General features: G+C 33.2%; 1 protein-coding gene across 1 annotated transcript in view; it reads right to left on the bottom strand.

The window, feature by feature from the left end:
- LOC112682931 (lachesin-like) overlaps window positions 1-17,935 on the bottom strand; it is a 228,650-nt gene that overhangs the window by 74,862 nt on the left and 135,853 nt on the right. The window contains exon 7 of the mRNA XM_025553715.1: window positions 12,427-12,492. Coding sequence (XP_025409500.1) covers window positions 12,427-12,492 — 66 coding nt within the window. The remainder of the gene's footprint in view (window positions 1-12,426; window positions 12,493-17,935) is intronic.

The following is a 17,935-nucleotide window of genomic DNA, read 5'->3' as shown; positions in this document are numbered from 1 at the left end:
TGTATATATTTGTTAGAATAAATTCTGAAATATAACACCACAAGATATATATTTGCAGTGCGTTATAAATCGCTTGATGCAGATTTAACAACCATAGGCTGAATGTTCACACTCCATACTATTTTATTCAATGTTATTCACAACAGTTAACAAAATACATTAAACACAGCGTACACTGTAATCTTCAACAGCTAAATATTTCAATCAATTTCATGATTGATAACAATTTTTTCCAATGAACCATTAAATTATTATTAGTTTTTTTTGTTTTCGAGTCATTTTAGAAGCGTATACCCGTAAAATAATATTTTACATTAGGCATACGGTGAAAATCGAAAATCTGCTAACGTGTATAAGCTGTATACCCTCGTATACGTACCAATACACCCCTGCCTTTAACGATATTTTCTTTTTGTAATTCTCATAACTCATAACTTATAAATAAAACAATCATATTTGTTGTATAACAACAGTAAAATGCACATACCACGTAAAATATGTATTTATTGTCAACTTTTAACTTATGGTGTATTACTACATCGGTGTCCACCAAAATTATTTTTGATGAGGCAAGCCATACGGGTTCTGCACCGATAATATCCGACGTATTTTCAAAAAGCATATTTATAAATTATAATTCGCTATGCTCATTTATATTTTATAAGTTGATACATTTATTGCTGTTTTAAACATCCTTTTTATACATATTTTATTTAGATTACCTAGAATTTTAAGTAAATTTTACAAAAGAAACTTTGTCCCAAATCTATTTTACTGATTGTTAAAACAATTTTCGATGGCAATTTCTTTTATGTTTCAATCGTCAATCATTTTCTGTTGTGTTATTCGATATTAATTTTAATCGTTTTTCGTTTCTGTTTCTGTTATCGATTTCAATGGCTTTTTGAATAATTTAACGTTATACTTATAATTTTATAAAAACGTTTTGGTGCCCTGGTATGGACACTAAATATCGTTTTAAAATGATCCACATTAAAAAAAATTGAAATATTTATCTCACATATGATCGATTCCTAAAAAACGGATTCAGAGGGCGATCATCCCTTTCGCTCCCCACTAAAATACGCCCTTGCTATATGCAGGGAGCAAAAATAATTCATAGTGTAATTCAACATATATTTTATTGTTGTTATTTGTTATCATATCGATATGTAACGAGTGGCCACACTTAAAGGTACTATTACAGTTTTTTAAACTATCACTATACCATTATTTTGTTTGTTCTCTGTATGATTTACAAATACGAGTATGTGGCAAGTTTACATGTTTAAAAAATTACTTCGAGAATTTTTGATTATGAATAGAGTTTAGCCCCTCTAGCTCCCCAATTATGCCTGTCCAAATAATTTAACCAATTTAATGGTATAATTATTATACCATTAAATTGGTTAAAATGGAGGAATACCTAAATTATTGTTGCACTGAGCGTTGAAAGAGCTACAGCTGACCCTCAGTGTAACGGTATCGAACGCATTGAAAAAAAGGGGAGAAAAAAAGATTCATCGTTTTTCTCGGGAAAATGAAAAAAAATTATTATTTTATACAATATTATAATATATTTCATAGCGGTGGCGGAAAGCAATTATCGCCGTTAATGTTGGTGTGACAATAGCTGCGATCGGTGGTGGCGGAAATGGATGATTTTTTCTTTCTACTCTCTCCCTCCTCCTTGAGTAGTATAACAAATATATATATTCTCTTTATACAGTTGTACAATTTTTTCTCCTGGTAAATCGTATTCGATTATTTACTCTGCGACCCGTAATGTCTTCACGTTAAAAGGGTAAGCGGAACGTGTAGTATACATTATGCGCGCAAACAGTAAAACATGCTGGCACGCATCCCACTGATATAAAACATTTCAATGAGATTTTCAGCCACGACAGATGGCCGTGGATTCTCCGTTTGCAAATCATCCGGCAATCATATTTACTCTGTTCGGCCGCCTACCCAAATATACCTGAGGTGTGTGTGTTGTACTCATTGGCGCGCATTCAGTCTAAGACTTGGAAACGCTAAAATTATTCATCTTAAATTGATCCGTGATTGACAAAGCTTGGCAACTGCCTGAAGTAAATTGTTTTAGTTTTACCATTTAATTATTTATTCTATTCTATAAAAATTACAAAATCGTATTAATGAACATCATTATTTAGTTATCATCAAGAGATAGCAAATTCCTAAATAGTGTTCCAGCAATAAATACTAAAAATAAATTGGACCATCATCGCAATATCACATCCCTAAAAATTGTTTACATGACAAACCCAAGTACTCACCTCTCTTATTGCAAACATACACATATGTATGTAGATTTTCCGTCCGTGCTATTAGTGCATTAAAAATATAAACTAAAATAAACTGTTTCTCATAAACGCAAAATAATCATCTTTAAACATTATTTTTACCTCAGAATCAACTAGAAGTGCTTATTTCGAATATGCACGTCTTATGCACCCTATTGCACCCCCAATGAAGTTGCGCTCATTTAGAACACGTAATGATAAATTTTATGATGAAAATAATTAAAATCGAGTGTTCGGATTGTAGCGTCGGTAAACACGTTTAATTATCTAATAGGATACTTGATAGAAAGAGGGAGAAAGCATTCCGATGATTTGGGCTGAAGTACCCTATACCATAAGAAAAATCATTAAAAAAAAACATTTTTATTCCCTAAAACGTTTAAAAATGAGGTAATGAAAAATGTAAAACAATGTTTTTTTCCTAAATAATTTTTGTGTGAATGATATTTTTTTAAATGTAATAAGAACAAAAAAAAAAAAAAATTGGTCAACTATGTTATTTTACATTTACTATGTGTAAAATTTAAATCACTATATATTTTCAGATTATTCTGCATTGATAACAATTATTTTTTATAACGATAGCAGATAGACCTTTTCGCATTTAACCTAATGTTGATATGTACAAAGTTTGATTCTTACGATTAACAATCGCCTAATCATTAATTTAAGGGAGGAGGAATGAGATTTTTAAAAATTTACCAGTGGGTATAGGATGAAAAAGGTTGGGAACCACTGGAGTAGCTATTTGATTGTTTGTCATATCCGTATTAAAATCACGTAAGCCTGTAAGAATCATGAAGTTAAACATTTCAAATTCGACTTCAATATCGAAAAATTTTTCCAAAAATTGAACAAAGAGTAAAGCGATCCGAAGATCAGTAGCAGTCGAAAACCGTCAAAAATATCCATCGTAAACTTTCGTATTGCCGTTAAAATAATAATTACACGAGACGTGTAGACGTGTATCCGCGAGTTAGTGACAACGTACGAACGTCGCACGGAACGTTACGGAAAACGATGCAAGGCGCATCGTATTCCCAGCTTTAATTATTATTATCGTCATCATCATCATCACGATACACTCTGCGGCCCCAAAAGGTGTACGCGCGCGAGCAGTGCGTTATTGACGTACTCCACTCCACGCCGACCGTCCGGAAACTTCGCCGTCTGCACCTCGACGTTGCGTATCGCTGTCAGTCAACGGATTTTCTCGTTCGTCTCGTGTTCCGCGCAAAACTGCTCTCGGTAAGTTTGTGGACGGCAGAGTTATACGTGCATCACGCCGTACAACGTATTCGTATCGGTGCGCACAACGGTTAAGTCGTAATTTTTCATAATTGTTATCGTTATACTTCGAAGTGCGTACAGAAATACACCGTGAGCACAGTTTTGGTTGCAGTCGAGGGCGACTCGTCGGCGGTAATGCGTTTCTTTTCTCTCGCTCATCGTCACCGTTTCCCTTCCCCATGTTCTTACGAGAAAAATGTGCACGACGTGTGCACAACGACGATAATAATAATAAATATCACCCGAAGCCGATGCGGGAAAGAAGTGCCCCCGGACGGGGCGTAAGAAAAGATCTTAAAGGACCCGAGGGGAGGGGGAAGGCATCGGCCAATAAGTTTTCGTCTTCATTGATTGTACACAACTATAATATACTATCGTATGATGGCTGCGGAAAACGGAGGCGCAAATCTCGAGCCGATAATGTGTCCTGCAGCACTGTTGTGGGTAGACGGGCGAGCGGGTGATGTTTGAGTAGGCGGAAAATAAAAATAAAGTGTTACCGCCTCACCACTACCAACCTTGGCATACGTGACGTCCGGACGAGGAAAATCGCTTGAGCGATCGCTGCAAAAATAGTCTCTACGTATAATACTTATACAGGGTGATCGAAAAATCATGTGTCATTACTACAATGCGTTTTCGTAAACATGCGAAATAGATAGTACACAATCAACGGTAAACACGCGCGAAATGAGACAATCTAAAATAATTTGCGTGATTACAATTTTTAAATACCAATGCATAATTGTGTTCAATATACGTGTGCATGTCAGGCCCGGGTTAACACTATTGTAGGTCCTAGACCCCTATTTCTTGCAGGGCCGTTGTCCAGTAATCAAATGATTAAGAAATCTTTTCTTTGGGAGAGGAAGTGTTGAATCGCATGCAGTGTTAAGCTTTTAAAAACAATAATATTTACAACATTAAAATCAAATCTTAATTTTTATATGATAACTATTATAAATTTTTATATGATAAAAGTTTTGATAAATGTTAAAAAAAATTAATTTTATTCTAAAACATATATAATATAAATTGCCAAAAACCATAAAAATTTTTTTTTTATATCCATTTGCATACTACAAAAAAATCGTAGTCACACATTTTCATATGCCTAAACAAGTTCGTAGGCCCTAGGCACAGTGCTTATAGTGCCTATGCGCTAATACGGTCCTGGTACACGCAATTCAATTTACAACAACTAATTGTCAAGAATAGCATTTTACATTAAAACATGTTTTTCAATAATTAAAATCTGTTGAATAAATCTTTACAATTCGTTTACACAAAATGTAGGGGTTCTCTTTCGAGTCTTAAAAGTTCACTGCCTACTTTCCTTTCCAGGAGCATTTAAAAATTAAAATTTCATTTATGAATCACACAACTTCATAAAACTCAACTATTAAATATGTTTCTCTGTTTTATATTTATTTATTGTTGATGAAATCCCTATAGAATACAGTTTTGAACACCTTGTATATTATGTAGCGTTTTTCCCTCTTTGTTTTCACTCCTACTTTCCAGGTCACATTCCAAAACGTAACCGGGATGCAATAGCAAAGTGCAAGCATGTGTTTTTATAGAAGCTTACAACAAAATCGTTCTCTTTATTATTTATTTTTTATTTTTTTCGCAATAATATCTATGTCCGCATAATTTATTCCATCTAAATGATCACCAGGCGGGGTTGTAGGAATTTAGTTGTAAAAATAAAAAATAATAAAAATACGATCCCTTAACGCAATTGATCTTTATTTATTTATAATTTCACTTACTCACGCACACACAATAAATTAATACAGTAATGCAACTCGTTATGTATTTTGTTTTTAAATAATGTTTAACACATTTATATGCTATATTTAATTTTTTTACAACAACATTATTTCGTTCGTAATTCGTTCTCCGGCATTTTGTTTACCCGTTGATTCGATATTCTCCGATCGGATATTATTTACACAAAATACAATCTTGATCGGGTGATGGCTATTTTGAAAGATTATATGCGTAAATGACCGTTTCTAGGATAAAAGCTCACGTGGCTTGTCTGTGATTCAATGAACCTACTACAATAATAAATTATAACAAATATGATTTTGATCGAATTTATTCGATACATATTGTAATATTGACGTACGCTTACACGTATTTAAAACACCAACATTGTTTCGAAGGGTAAACCGTCGAATCGTTCACAATTTCTTTTTTATCAGTGTAGATTTATTGATTAATCCATTAGCGTGTTATAATGGTCAACGACGGTTTTTTTTTTTTGTTTTTATTATTATTTTAATTACTTCTTTTTTTTATTTCCAGCTCGTTTGACCGTACCACTACGCGGCTTTGCGCATAACTTCAGGGAGACATGCATTATGTACGAATACGGTCACGATCATTATCGTTTCAAAATATATCAATAATCCGGGTCTACGAGTATGTACATAAATATTCTAAAATAATCAAATTATTTCTAGCACATCATGTTAACACCTGCAGAAGAACAAGTCTCCGCCGTAGACGGTACACTATGACCCACTCGGAAGTCTTCGAACCACACTGTACGCACCTAGTAGGCCTTTGATCGTTCTTTCGATAGTTAAAGTTTTTTATAACGTATTACGTTTCGTTCGGCAGTTTTTACGGATGAGATAGTTGTTATTGTTACTATCGGTCGGTCCAATAACTTTGAGTGAGATAGTCTTCGAAACTTTGATTAAGAGGACGGTATTCTATCAAAAAACATGTATAAAAACGTGTTTACGCGTTTCAATATTACGGCTTACTGAGTAGTTTTAGAGAAAAAAACCTAATACAAAAGTTGTAGAGTACAACATTTTGGAGATAATGACATAGCCTTTTTTTTTAAATTATTCTTGGGAAAAAAGTCACAAGCATTTGAAAAAGTAAAAAATTGGATTTCTTGTTTTGGTCATAGTTTGTTAAATACTGAATGTATAAAAAAACGGCTATGTCATTATTTCCAAAATTTTGTTCTCTACAACTTTTGTATTAGGGTTCTTGCTCTAAAATCACTCAGTGAGCCAAGTTTTTGAATCTAAAAATTCTTAAAACTAAGATTTTACGTAAAAATAAAATTATATTACGACTGACGTGTTCTGCTTTCATTTCTAGCGGCAACTTTATTAGTTCTTACTATAACGCGCGACGTTTGCATCAACAGTCGCCAAAAACCGGTCTGTTATCGGCATTCCGTAGGCCAAAGCCCGCAACTAATAATAGCTTATAGCCAAATAATATTAGATTTTCATAAGATGAAAGCAATAAATGATATGTTAGTCAATATAATAAAATTATTTTAATGTACTATTATTATTTTTGATGGGCGACAGCTTATATAATAGCTGCAAACCGCCGAATTTTGACATACGTAAAAACTTTGTTTTTTTTTATTACAAAAAATGATTTTGTTTACGAAAAAAAATCTTTCATACAAATTATAGAGCATACTGAAACTTACTAAAGAACTAAAGAGTGTAGAGCAATTTCATAGGACTCGATTCTAGATATATTTAACACGTAAAGCCAATTATTTTATTCCATATAAAAAGTTGGTTTTTCACAAAGAACTGTGTAGCTTATTTTCAAAATAGTTCAATATAATATACATGGAAAAATATGATTTCAAGATTTTGTTATATTTTTTCGACACAAGTTTAAATTGAAAATTCAATTTTTATGAAACAATTATGAAATTTTTTTATAGAAAAGATTTTCTGTGGTTTGAGATCGAATCTTCAGAGATTATATTATACACTTATAGTATATATTATGGTATATCTAAATCTAATACAACTATAATATTGGCGATCAAAAACTTTTATGTTTGAGTCGGTCGAAACAGTGTAGTGGTAAAATAACAAGAAAAAGATTGGCTAAACCGCAGAAGTACCCGTTTCAGCATATTAATTTGAATTTTCTATACACTACCTATTTATAAATAATGATTTACAAATTTACTATCTATTTATATTGACTTCATGAAGTATTTTGAATTGGAATTTGGAAGACCAAATTATAAATTATCATTTGAATTTTTTTATTATTCGGTTTGTGTGACTGTGTACCGCGCTTGTATCGTGTTGACCATTTTCGTTCGGTGTTTTTTTTAACGTGAAGTATTTATATAAGTTCCTTTTCTTTTATTAAAAAATGGCGAATAAAACGCATCTAATAAAACGTTCGAATTGTAAAAAAATAAGCCATTCTCTTGTGTTAAATTGGTACAACAAACCCAAAAATGTAAGTGTTTTTATTATTATTATTTTTATTCATTAGGTATATTCAGATGACTAGCATCAACCATATAATTTAAGTATATCTTTGTTTTTTATCAATGTAATATAATCAATTTAAAGTATTTTTAGAATCCAAAAATTGTTAAATTATTTAATTATTTGGGCATTAGTAATCAAAATAGTCATACGAATTATAGATAACGACGGTTGTTCATAAAGAATAAACCGCGCTTTCTAATGCATTTTTGACAAAAACTATAAATATAATATAAATATAATATAAATATAATAATAATAATAATAAAATATAATATAAACAAACTATAAATATTTTTTGGCAAAAATATTTATAGTTTGTATAGTTTACACTTTTACAATTTTTTTACTACCAACGGCGGTAACGTTTTATTTTTGTTTTTCAGTATATAAGTATTTAAGGAGTTTGCGAATACCGTAAGTAAAATATTCTTATACATTTATGTAAAAATTTGCTATGTTCTGTAAGTATTAAATCATCAGATAATAGTTATTTTTTTTTTCATTCGGAATATCTTATTTATAACTCAAAAAGTAAAAATGTGTTATACATGATTTATAATATATTATAATAATGATTTTATAATCTACATGTTGGTGAAGATAGTTAGTTAGGCTAGCAGTAACTATACATTTTAGCTAGGTATGCGCGGGCAGCGAATATTAATAATATTGTGGCAGAGTATGATGTACTATGCACATATGCGCGTATTTGCATTTTATGGTAACCTTATTCTGCAACGAAATTATACGTATTGAAAATATGAACTAGCAATAGTATAATATTCACTACGAAGTTCGAACGAGAAGTGTTTACGAGAGCTGTGTATTCGAAGACTGAACGATCGGCATAGCCCGGGGTATTGTGCGTGTATCAACGGGAATGTACAGCGCGGTTCTTCTACGAAAAACAAAGTAATTATATATTGATATTGCTTGAAGCGAAACGCGTACCGCATCGCCTCGAGTTAAATAATATTACAATCACATTAGCTGCTGCGATCGATAATTTGCGTCATATGCAACTCGAAAAGTGTGTGCGACAAGTGATATCACGTAACGTTTAAGATATAACCACGAATTGCAAAATCTCATCTGAAAATTGCACGGGCGTGATTACGTGGTTTATGGCAATAGACGATGCGAATGGTAGTGCAAAAGGTTCACGTTGATATGTGATCTGGTCAGTGACGGCGCCAGAAATTGTTTTCATAGCGGGACAAAGAAAGGCCAAAATATATGATAGCAGACACAGCAGTACGGTAGTTAAAAAAACGGAAAGATGACTTGGACCGGAGTGTCCTCAATTTGGACTTCCCACCTTTGATACTCCGCATATAAGTACAGTATCATTATAATAAAAATAGTTTATTTAATCTCTATGATCATGATCGTCTATGATCATCCCCTCTCTTCAAAATTAATAGTTGCATCACAGTCTCAGTGACCAGGAGTTTATGAAATCTAAACTGTAAATGTTAAAAACATTATTTGTAAGACATTTTAATATTGTACAAGCAAATATAAAATGGTTAATAGACAGAGTGTTTCTGAAATGGTTAAGGAAAATAATATATGCGTACTATCTGGAGTGGCCAAATGAAGAATCTTTTGAGATTTGTTTTCAATCTTCAAAACCTGGGTTTTATCTAATTATCTTTAGAATATTATTTCCAATTTAAAAATTAATGCTTGTAAGAGATTTTTTGCAAATTTTTAATGTGAATCGATATGTGATATCAATAATAGGCTTGTCACAAGTTTTTCTATGTAACGTTTTACATTTTTCGCATGAGAATTCTACAATATAAACAAAAATGATGTTTATTTATTGTTATTTCACATATTTGATTTATTAATTGAATTTCAGATGAATTTTGTTTAATTATGATTATTTTACAATAAAGAGAAACACGAGATTTTGAGTCCCTCCGCCACTTGGAAATTCACGTATATGCGCAAATCAGGAGGTTTTAAGGGGCTTAGCACCTCAAAAATCCAGCACATTATATTTCAAAATGTTATATTTTGTATGTTGATGAAAGTAAGGTTGATTAAGATGGTGTGCGGACAAAGCCTCTCACGGGTATATTTGGTATACATTTTTCAAGCACCCCTCTGGTAAAAAATTTAAATTGCGCTTATGGATTCACGGCGTGGTCCACACTTGGAATACGGTATCATGGCAGCGTGAATACTTGTACGGTAATAAGAAGACGAACGTGTATCAAAAATCGTCGCGCCCGAGAAACTTCTAATCAATCGGTTTATTAATGAAACACGAGTTTATCGGTGTAATATTTAATCACTTTAATCCAATACATGTATGTATAATCCTTGTTCGTGGTTGGTACACTATATAATAACTCTATTATGTCTCTTAACCGTCATGATATAATGGATGATTTGGAGCAAATGCTTTTACGTCATCACCACGCTGCACGCTCGCACTTTTCTCTCTAACCTCGTGCGCGTCACTCTCTCTTTTTATCTCTCTATCTCTCTCTCTCTCTCTCTCTCTCTCCACCCTCCCCCCTCTTTCTCTCTCTCTATCTCTCTCTCTCTCTCTCTGTATTCCGATACCTATAACTAATTCGATCCTATACCGTACGATCTAATCAATATCCGGCCCTCCACTTTTGGTGACGATAGCAATATTCTTTCGACTGCTCAAAGTGGCAAGCATTACGTTCCTGCAGTTATCGGAGATTATTGCAAAGACGATTATTATTACAAATATGTTTTCAACCACGTGAAAATATTATTTTATTTTCATTTTTTTGCTCTCCACAAATGTAATACCTACCAGCCTGTAATTTTACATTTGATACAGAAAATATGATATTAGAATAATGATGTGCAGATGTGGACGCACGTTTACTTCATTAGCGATGTATATAATACGGGTCTTGCATACAACTATAACTGTTAGAAACGGTCGATTTTTTATTTTAACATGTACACAACAAGTGCAATAGCTAATCGGTTGCTTTTAAACGGTGATGGATCTTTTTGGGTGCAGAGCAAAGTTTCTTTGTTAGTGGATCGTGATGGTTGAATTGTTATATTGTAAAACCATAGCCTTTACATAGTCTTCTATAGACATGTTTCCAACGAATAGGGTAAGATATATAAATAAAATAGCATTTGTTATTTTCTCGAGATCGATATTTTGAAATTGTTGAATTTTGTTTGTTTTAGAAATTCCATCCTATTATAATTGGAAATCATAAGTCTATAATGGTCCAAGCAGTAGGGTTTTATATGTAGTATAACTTTAACTTTTAGGTTGGTATGTTTATTACTTACATAAGTAGAGTCTACGAAGACTGCTTACATTTCAAACGAGTCTCTTGATGCGTATATGATTATTCTGGTGAAAATTTTAATAGTTTTACTCAAGAGAACGTACTATATAACCGTAGTACTGCTTCCGTCCATCTAACCGTGCAGTATAGCAAAATTCCAATACGGACATTCTAAATTGGATTATATGAAATATCAAAAACCGATTATCACATTTAGACATGAGAATGTTCCTGAGATACCGATTTTGTAATATATCGCATAAAAAATAAGTTGCAACATTTTAATGCGGTCCCTTGTACTGGGAAGTAAACTAATCCTACACTACTATATGTTAACGTGTTCATTTGAACACATCTAACAAAAATGTTATGACATAATCTGAGAGATATTCTACATTTTATACTCAGTTATTATTAATGATTAAACTGTAGTGGTGAACATAGAAACGTCGAATTGTATGTTGTGTTTATCACCCGTTATCAACGAAAAAAAGTATAGCATTCGCATACTGATCTCGAAAACATATAAGTGACGTATTTTATTTTAAAGATAAAAAAGAGAACAAAAACAATGACTGGCAACCCAGAAATGAGAGTCTATTACGGAACAGTGTGTCGCGATGTCTTACACAGCCTCGTGAAATTTTGCTAATTTGAAACTGCGATGGGGGTCCGTATTCATTTTAAATCCCTGCGGGACTTCTTGTGTACACGCACCGCGTTAATACCCATTGTACGTGTATTAAATGTGTGTGTTCATTAATCAAATCTGTATCGTTAAAAGTTTCGCTGTTGATTTTAATTGAAAGTTAAAAGTATTTAGAAAGTATTTAGGACGACATTGATCTATAAAATATAATTTACAATACACCTAGTACACCAGTAGCTTTTCGAGTCGACAAGCCGGATATACTTAACGCGTTGATGAGGGTACTTTGCACGTTCATCAACCCACTCCGGCAGTAGTGCTAAAATGTGTTAAATGCGTATCGTCGCGTTCTTGTGTTAAACTTAAACAATATTTTGAGTAGAGTCAATTTCACGTAACGCTTTAATTTGGTTTTACAAAAACGATCTTAAAATATGAGAATATCGTAGAAAACAAAAAACATGCCAAAATAAAAAAATAAAATATAAAAAAAAAGTAAAAATAATCATTTATAATTAATATGAGGATAATGTAGATGTACAAAATAACAATTGGTTTACCGTTATGCGTGGCTCTGTTCAGTAATTCCAACGTACTTTTCGGGTTCTGAGATGGCCTAGGAATTTCTGAAAAAATTACTTAAATTAATACAAATTATATTAATACAGATAACAATAATGATTCTAAAGAAAAAAAAAGAAAGATATATTTATCAACCACCAGCGATTGGGTGATTATTATTGTTATTATATTCTAATTTATTTTGTTGCGATTCATCTTGTTCAGTGTTCAATTTCGAGTAATTATTATTAGATATTAATGTAAATATCACTGTGGTTATTGTGTTTCTTATTTAACATGGGGTCTTATAGACGTTATGGCTTCTCTTGGTCTCTTTGACGGTGATTATATATTGACAGCAGTATTTGAGTTAGATGTTATGTTCAAATGGCTGTGCTATTTGCATATTAAATAGACAATCAATACGTGTGTGAACTCTATTCACTTAAAATATAGATTTTATACACAACCTATATGGAATTAACTATCACATCAAAATGTTTTAATTTTATGACTGATTTCAAATACGACAGATATCGTGCAGTGAAGGTATGAATTAATTTTAGATACATTGTTTGTGCCTACATGTCATTTTAGCTACTCACATGACAATAAGTCAAACGCAAAGTGATTACTTGCACTATAAAATAAAATCTATTAAAAATCAAGGTGTCAAGTTTGATCTTTCTATATACGTGTATATATGTGTTCCAATGAAATGTATTAAGTCTTACGTTTAAGTTATTTGAGTCGATAATACTTTTGCTCTTATATTGTTTAAAATATTGAAAATTTGCAATTAATGCAAGTACTTTAACATTTATTGAAATAAACAAAAACAACTTATTCATTACCAAATACCGAAAATTTTAATATATATATATATATATCCGTCGGAAATCCGATATTTAAATACCAATGATATGTATACGAGTGTTCACTATACTACGATAACCACTGAATTCCGATAGTATGAGAAGAAATGTTGAGCATCATAATCCTAAAATGCATCGATTAAAAATCGTACTGAGTAGAGTATAGTGCTGTAGGTTTTTATTTAAATTAAAAATGGTATATTTATATATATATATATATATACATAATATTATAAAAATTATTATAATCGTTGTTCGATTTAGAAATGTGATTAGCGTTTTGTATAACCCTTAAACTCACTCTATTATTGGGAATCGATTGAAATGCTTAAGTAAAATAATAACGAATCAAGTGTATAAGCTTACGTGTTTAGTATAATCACTACTTAAGAACTTACACAAATTCTACTAGATATCAGAAGTGGTCGCCTCTGTAGTATCTTTTCACTACGACATAATTTCGGTTTTTCCTAATCTAGCCAAATTTTTTTTTAGAAATGATTTTTCAAAAATGTTACTTATCACACTGCGTTTGATTATTTATTCCGCCGCATAAGCTATTGTTGATATCGAACTAGAAAGCCTTTATTCTACTTGAATCGCGATGCTGTTAATGCAAATGCATCCGTGAGTGAGAACTATAGAGACAAATACAGACTATCCGCTTAAGGGAAAACAAAAGATTTCACCGATATCGTTCTAAGCTGATGGACCGTAATGAATACGTAGAATTAAACGGACGGACACGGATGGACAAAAAATCTTTTCCGTGGTAATAACCGCTGTATACCCGCCGCTGTGAAATATACGTTGACAGGTACGCTGCAGGTGTGGTTTTTTTTTTCTTCTTCCATGTCCCCGGGATCAGTATTGTTGAATACAAAATCAACTATTTAAATTGCGCGCGACGTGACCATCACGTTCCGTGTCGCAACGTTTGTCATCCTGGAGCGCATCACCGATGCCTCGCAAAGTCGACCTTCGTACCCACGGAGTAGGGGACGGTCTCGTCACGGTCGAGCTTTCGGTATCCGCCGCCATATTTTTTCGTCGTTTGACTCACTTGTCTTGGCAATTTCCGGTGTTATCAGCCGCATGCTTTTACCGTCGCGAACCGGTGCCGTCAATACGATTTTGGTTTCGTTCCGTGCAATCGAGCCATAGCGTCCTTGTGTCCGCGAATCAACGAGCCACTTGTGCGTCCGTCCGATTTTCGCAGTGCAACCCCGATCCGTGGTCACCCATGTCGTCCGCGTGTGTCCGTTTTCGCCGATCGCCTGTGTACCGATACGCCATAATTAAATTTAACGTTTTGTCGCCCGGCCGATTGCGAACCGCAGCGCAATGATTTTTTATCGTTCGAGCCGCGTTCTACGACGCGATAACGGACGTACACGCGTGACGTATTTTTCGGCGTGAGACCTTACAACCGTAAGTATCACCCCGCGACTGCGTCGTCCAGTTTTGAATCACTTCTATCCATCGTCGGCTATTGAACTTGCGTACGTCGATCAAATCGTCACATTCGACGGCAGTGTAAGTGTCACGGGCCCGATCAATACCAGCAGCCGTTCCATCGTCGCTCCGGGTTGATTGCAGCACCATCGACGTGTTATATCATCTTACAACTCGCATCAGGTCGCACATTACTTTATGTTAATTATTTTGTAAACATTACCCCGGTGTATCATCTTTTGTATCTACATTGTTATTATTCTATATTGATTTTGTCGATCATATGTGATCGCGCGCCTATTTATACTAACCCTAGTCTATAAGCCATTCCATTGCAGAATGTTACAATCGTTTTGTACATTTATACCACAAAATATTGTTGTTGTTGGTCACCTCATACGCATCATTTGGATTTAAATTATAATATTTGAACCACCTAAATACACAGTTCATTCTCCCCCTCCTACAGGGTTATCGACGTATTAGTTTTTGACCTAAGTAATCACACACGACAGGTTGCGTGTTGGCCGCCGTCTGTGCGCACTCATACATACGTACATTCGTCCGCCGGCTTCTCGTGCAGTCTCTCGCATAAGTACATTAAATGTTCGACTTTCAAAAGTCAGCAACGAGAGATGCCTTTTCATTGGCTGAAATAAGGTCTTCCACCAAGTATATTATTTTCATATCTGTACATGTAATGAGGTGTCGGGATTTTGTACCATGCCTACACCTACACTTTTCATCGTCACTAAAACCCTTAGCTTTATGTTTAATCCGAATCTCAAGACACCTGTTCTTAGTTAGTACAGGGATCTCCATTGAAGGAAGGGCAATTAAATCCTTTCTGGTGAATCCTTTCTATTTCAACTCCGTTACAGATTCAGATATCTGCATCTTCACAGCTCTATCCGCCGGGCTACTGGTGGTTTCTCGAGCCCGTCCAGTGTCATCATAAAACTTTTTCGTGACTTAAGCCTGGATTTTGGTGTCCGGATAATAGGCGTCTAGGGTAGGGATGGGCAAAATTGTTTGAATATCGATATTTGATGTATCTGTACATCGATATTAAATTACAATCAGAGCTCGTAAGTTCATATATTTGCATGTTTTCTTAGCTACATGGGAAAATATGTTAGTTGAGATAAAAATCCGTTTCATAACAATGGTAATAAAAATCTAAAGTATAATAGAGCATGTTTTTGCAAATTTGTGTGTATTGGAATAATTTGCATATAGTTGATTTTCTTTTTAAATTATTAGCGTATATTTCTAGTATTTTATGTAAATTCAGCGTATTCATTTTTCGTGGAACTCAAAAAAAAAAATTAGATCAATAAATATTTGAATTCATTCTTATTTACTTTTCCGAACTCTTTTATAAAATCTTAGTATTTTATCAATGTTTTTATTTTTTTATGACATTAAGATTTATAAGTTAAAAGCAGTACCATGGAAACAATGTTATTTCGCACAACTACCACTCTCCTCCTATTGACGAGTCCATTTCAATTTATTTTCATCGCAACGTGTGTTCATTAATTATAATTTTAATGAAATGTAACTGAAGAACAATTAAACTCTTAAAAATATGAATGGATTATTTAAATCCAAAGTTCTGATTATTTAAAAAAATGTTTATGCATTTTTTCTTCGTGCATAGTTAAGCATTTTTAATATTTATTTGATAAAATGTTAGTGTATTATCGCATGCTTATTTATGCGTGAACTTACGAGCCCTAGTTATAAATATAAAGTTTATACTACATAACGGTTGTTGTATACTACATACTAAAATAATATAAACAAAAAAAAAAATTCAAACATTTTGAATATAAAAATCGATGTTTAATCGATTTATCAAAAACAAATGATCGGTTAAAATATATCGACCTAAAACATCGATGTTTTTTGCCAATCCCTAGTCCAGGGTCATTTCTTTGTTTGATTTTTTCAATTTCCGCGGATACTTTCGTATTTTGGAGTAACTATTTCAATGATGCGATATATTTTTTCTATGGATATTGGCTTCAATCATTCTGAGACTATGCGCGCGGTTTCATTGATTGCTCCGTCAATCGTCTTTCCATGTGCTGAATTTTTCTATACTGGCGTCGCATATTTTACAACGGCCAAACTTAATTCTAGCCCTGACGTTAAGGTGTGGTGGCCCGGAGCGCTTTACATTACATTTAAGTACTGTTATATCAATAAACCTACAGCCGGTGAAAAATGATAGAATTAGTAGAAATAATGATTTCTGCAGTGGATATCTGTCCGTGCGTACGTGTTATATATGACCGAGAAAAAAAACAACGGCTAAAGCGATAAACCATATAATGTGTGGATACCGCAAGAACGCGAAGGGTAATCCAAACGTAATATGTCGATATATACCGCGCGAAAAACAAAATAATTGAATTCGTGCAGTTTGCAGAAATACTAACGTTGTAGGTTATCCTCTCTTCAATTTCGAGTCTCAAACGACGTTAAAGAATGATAAAATTTAGACCACGACAAGAATAGCGTTTCTGGATAATCGTAAAACAGCCCCTGCGAATCACTCAAAAGAGAATGTGATAATAAACCGTAGCCGAGAAAAAATTTTGTTTGGTTCGGTCTAATTTCTTGTAATCGGGCATGGGTGAAACGCATCACTTTTTGTATTAGAAACACTCGAGCTTGAAGTGTATCTAAGATTTTAAGTACGAAATTATATTTTAAGTTTCCTATTCGAAACAGTTAAATGTTGAATACATACAGTAACTCTCTCGTGAACATATTATATAATATGTAACGAGACAGCATAGTCTCATGCATATGTCGCGTGTGTGTTTCTCGCCCTTACGGAGTACTAACGATCCATGAAATTGTGATTATCGGTTAATCTGCGGATATCAATAGAGCGTGCACACGGTAAACAATCCATTCATGTGGTCGGATTGTTTGTTATGCATATCTGTGTGATTCTTATATCTCTTTTTATTATGTAAGATGAATATTTATTATTATATATTGTTAAAATCGTAAACATGTTATTATTATACAAATAAACTTAACAAAATTAAGAAAGCGTATATAGACTTCACGTTTTGTTACAAATATGTAATATATTTTTCTATGGAAACATTTTTACCAGTCATCTACAGAAATATTAAACAATCGAAATAATTTTAGT

The sequence above is a fragment of the Sipha flava genome, unplaced genomic scaffold (genome assembly GCF_003268045.1).
Source record: "Sipha flava isolate LNK unplaced genomic scaffold, YSA_version1 215_pilon_pilon, whole genome shotgun sequence".
NCBI lineage: Eukaryota > Metazoa > Arthropoda > Insecta > Hemiptera > Aphididae > Sipha > Sipha flava.
The sequence above is the reverse complement of the archived record's forward strand: the minus strand, read 5'-3'. Positions and strand labels throughout refer to the sequence as shown.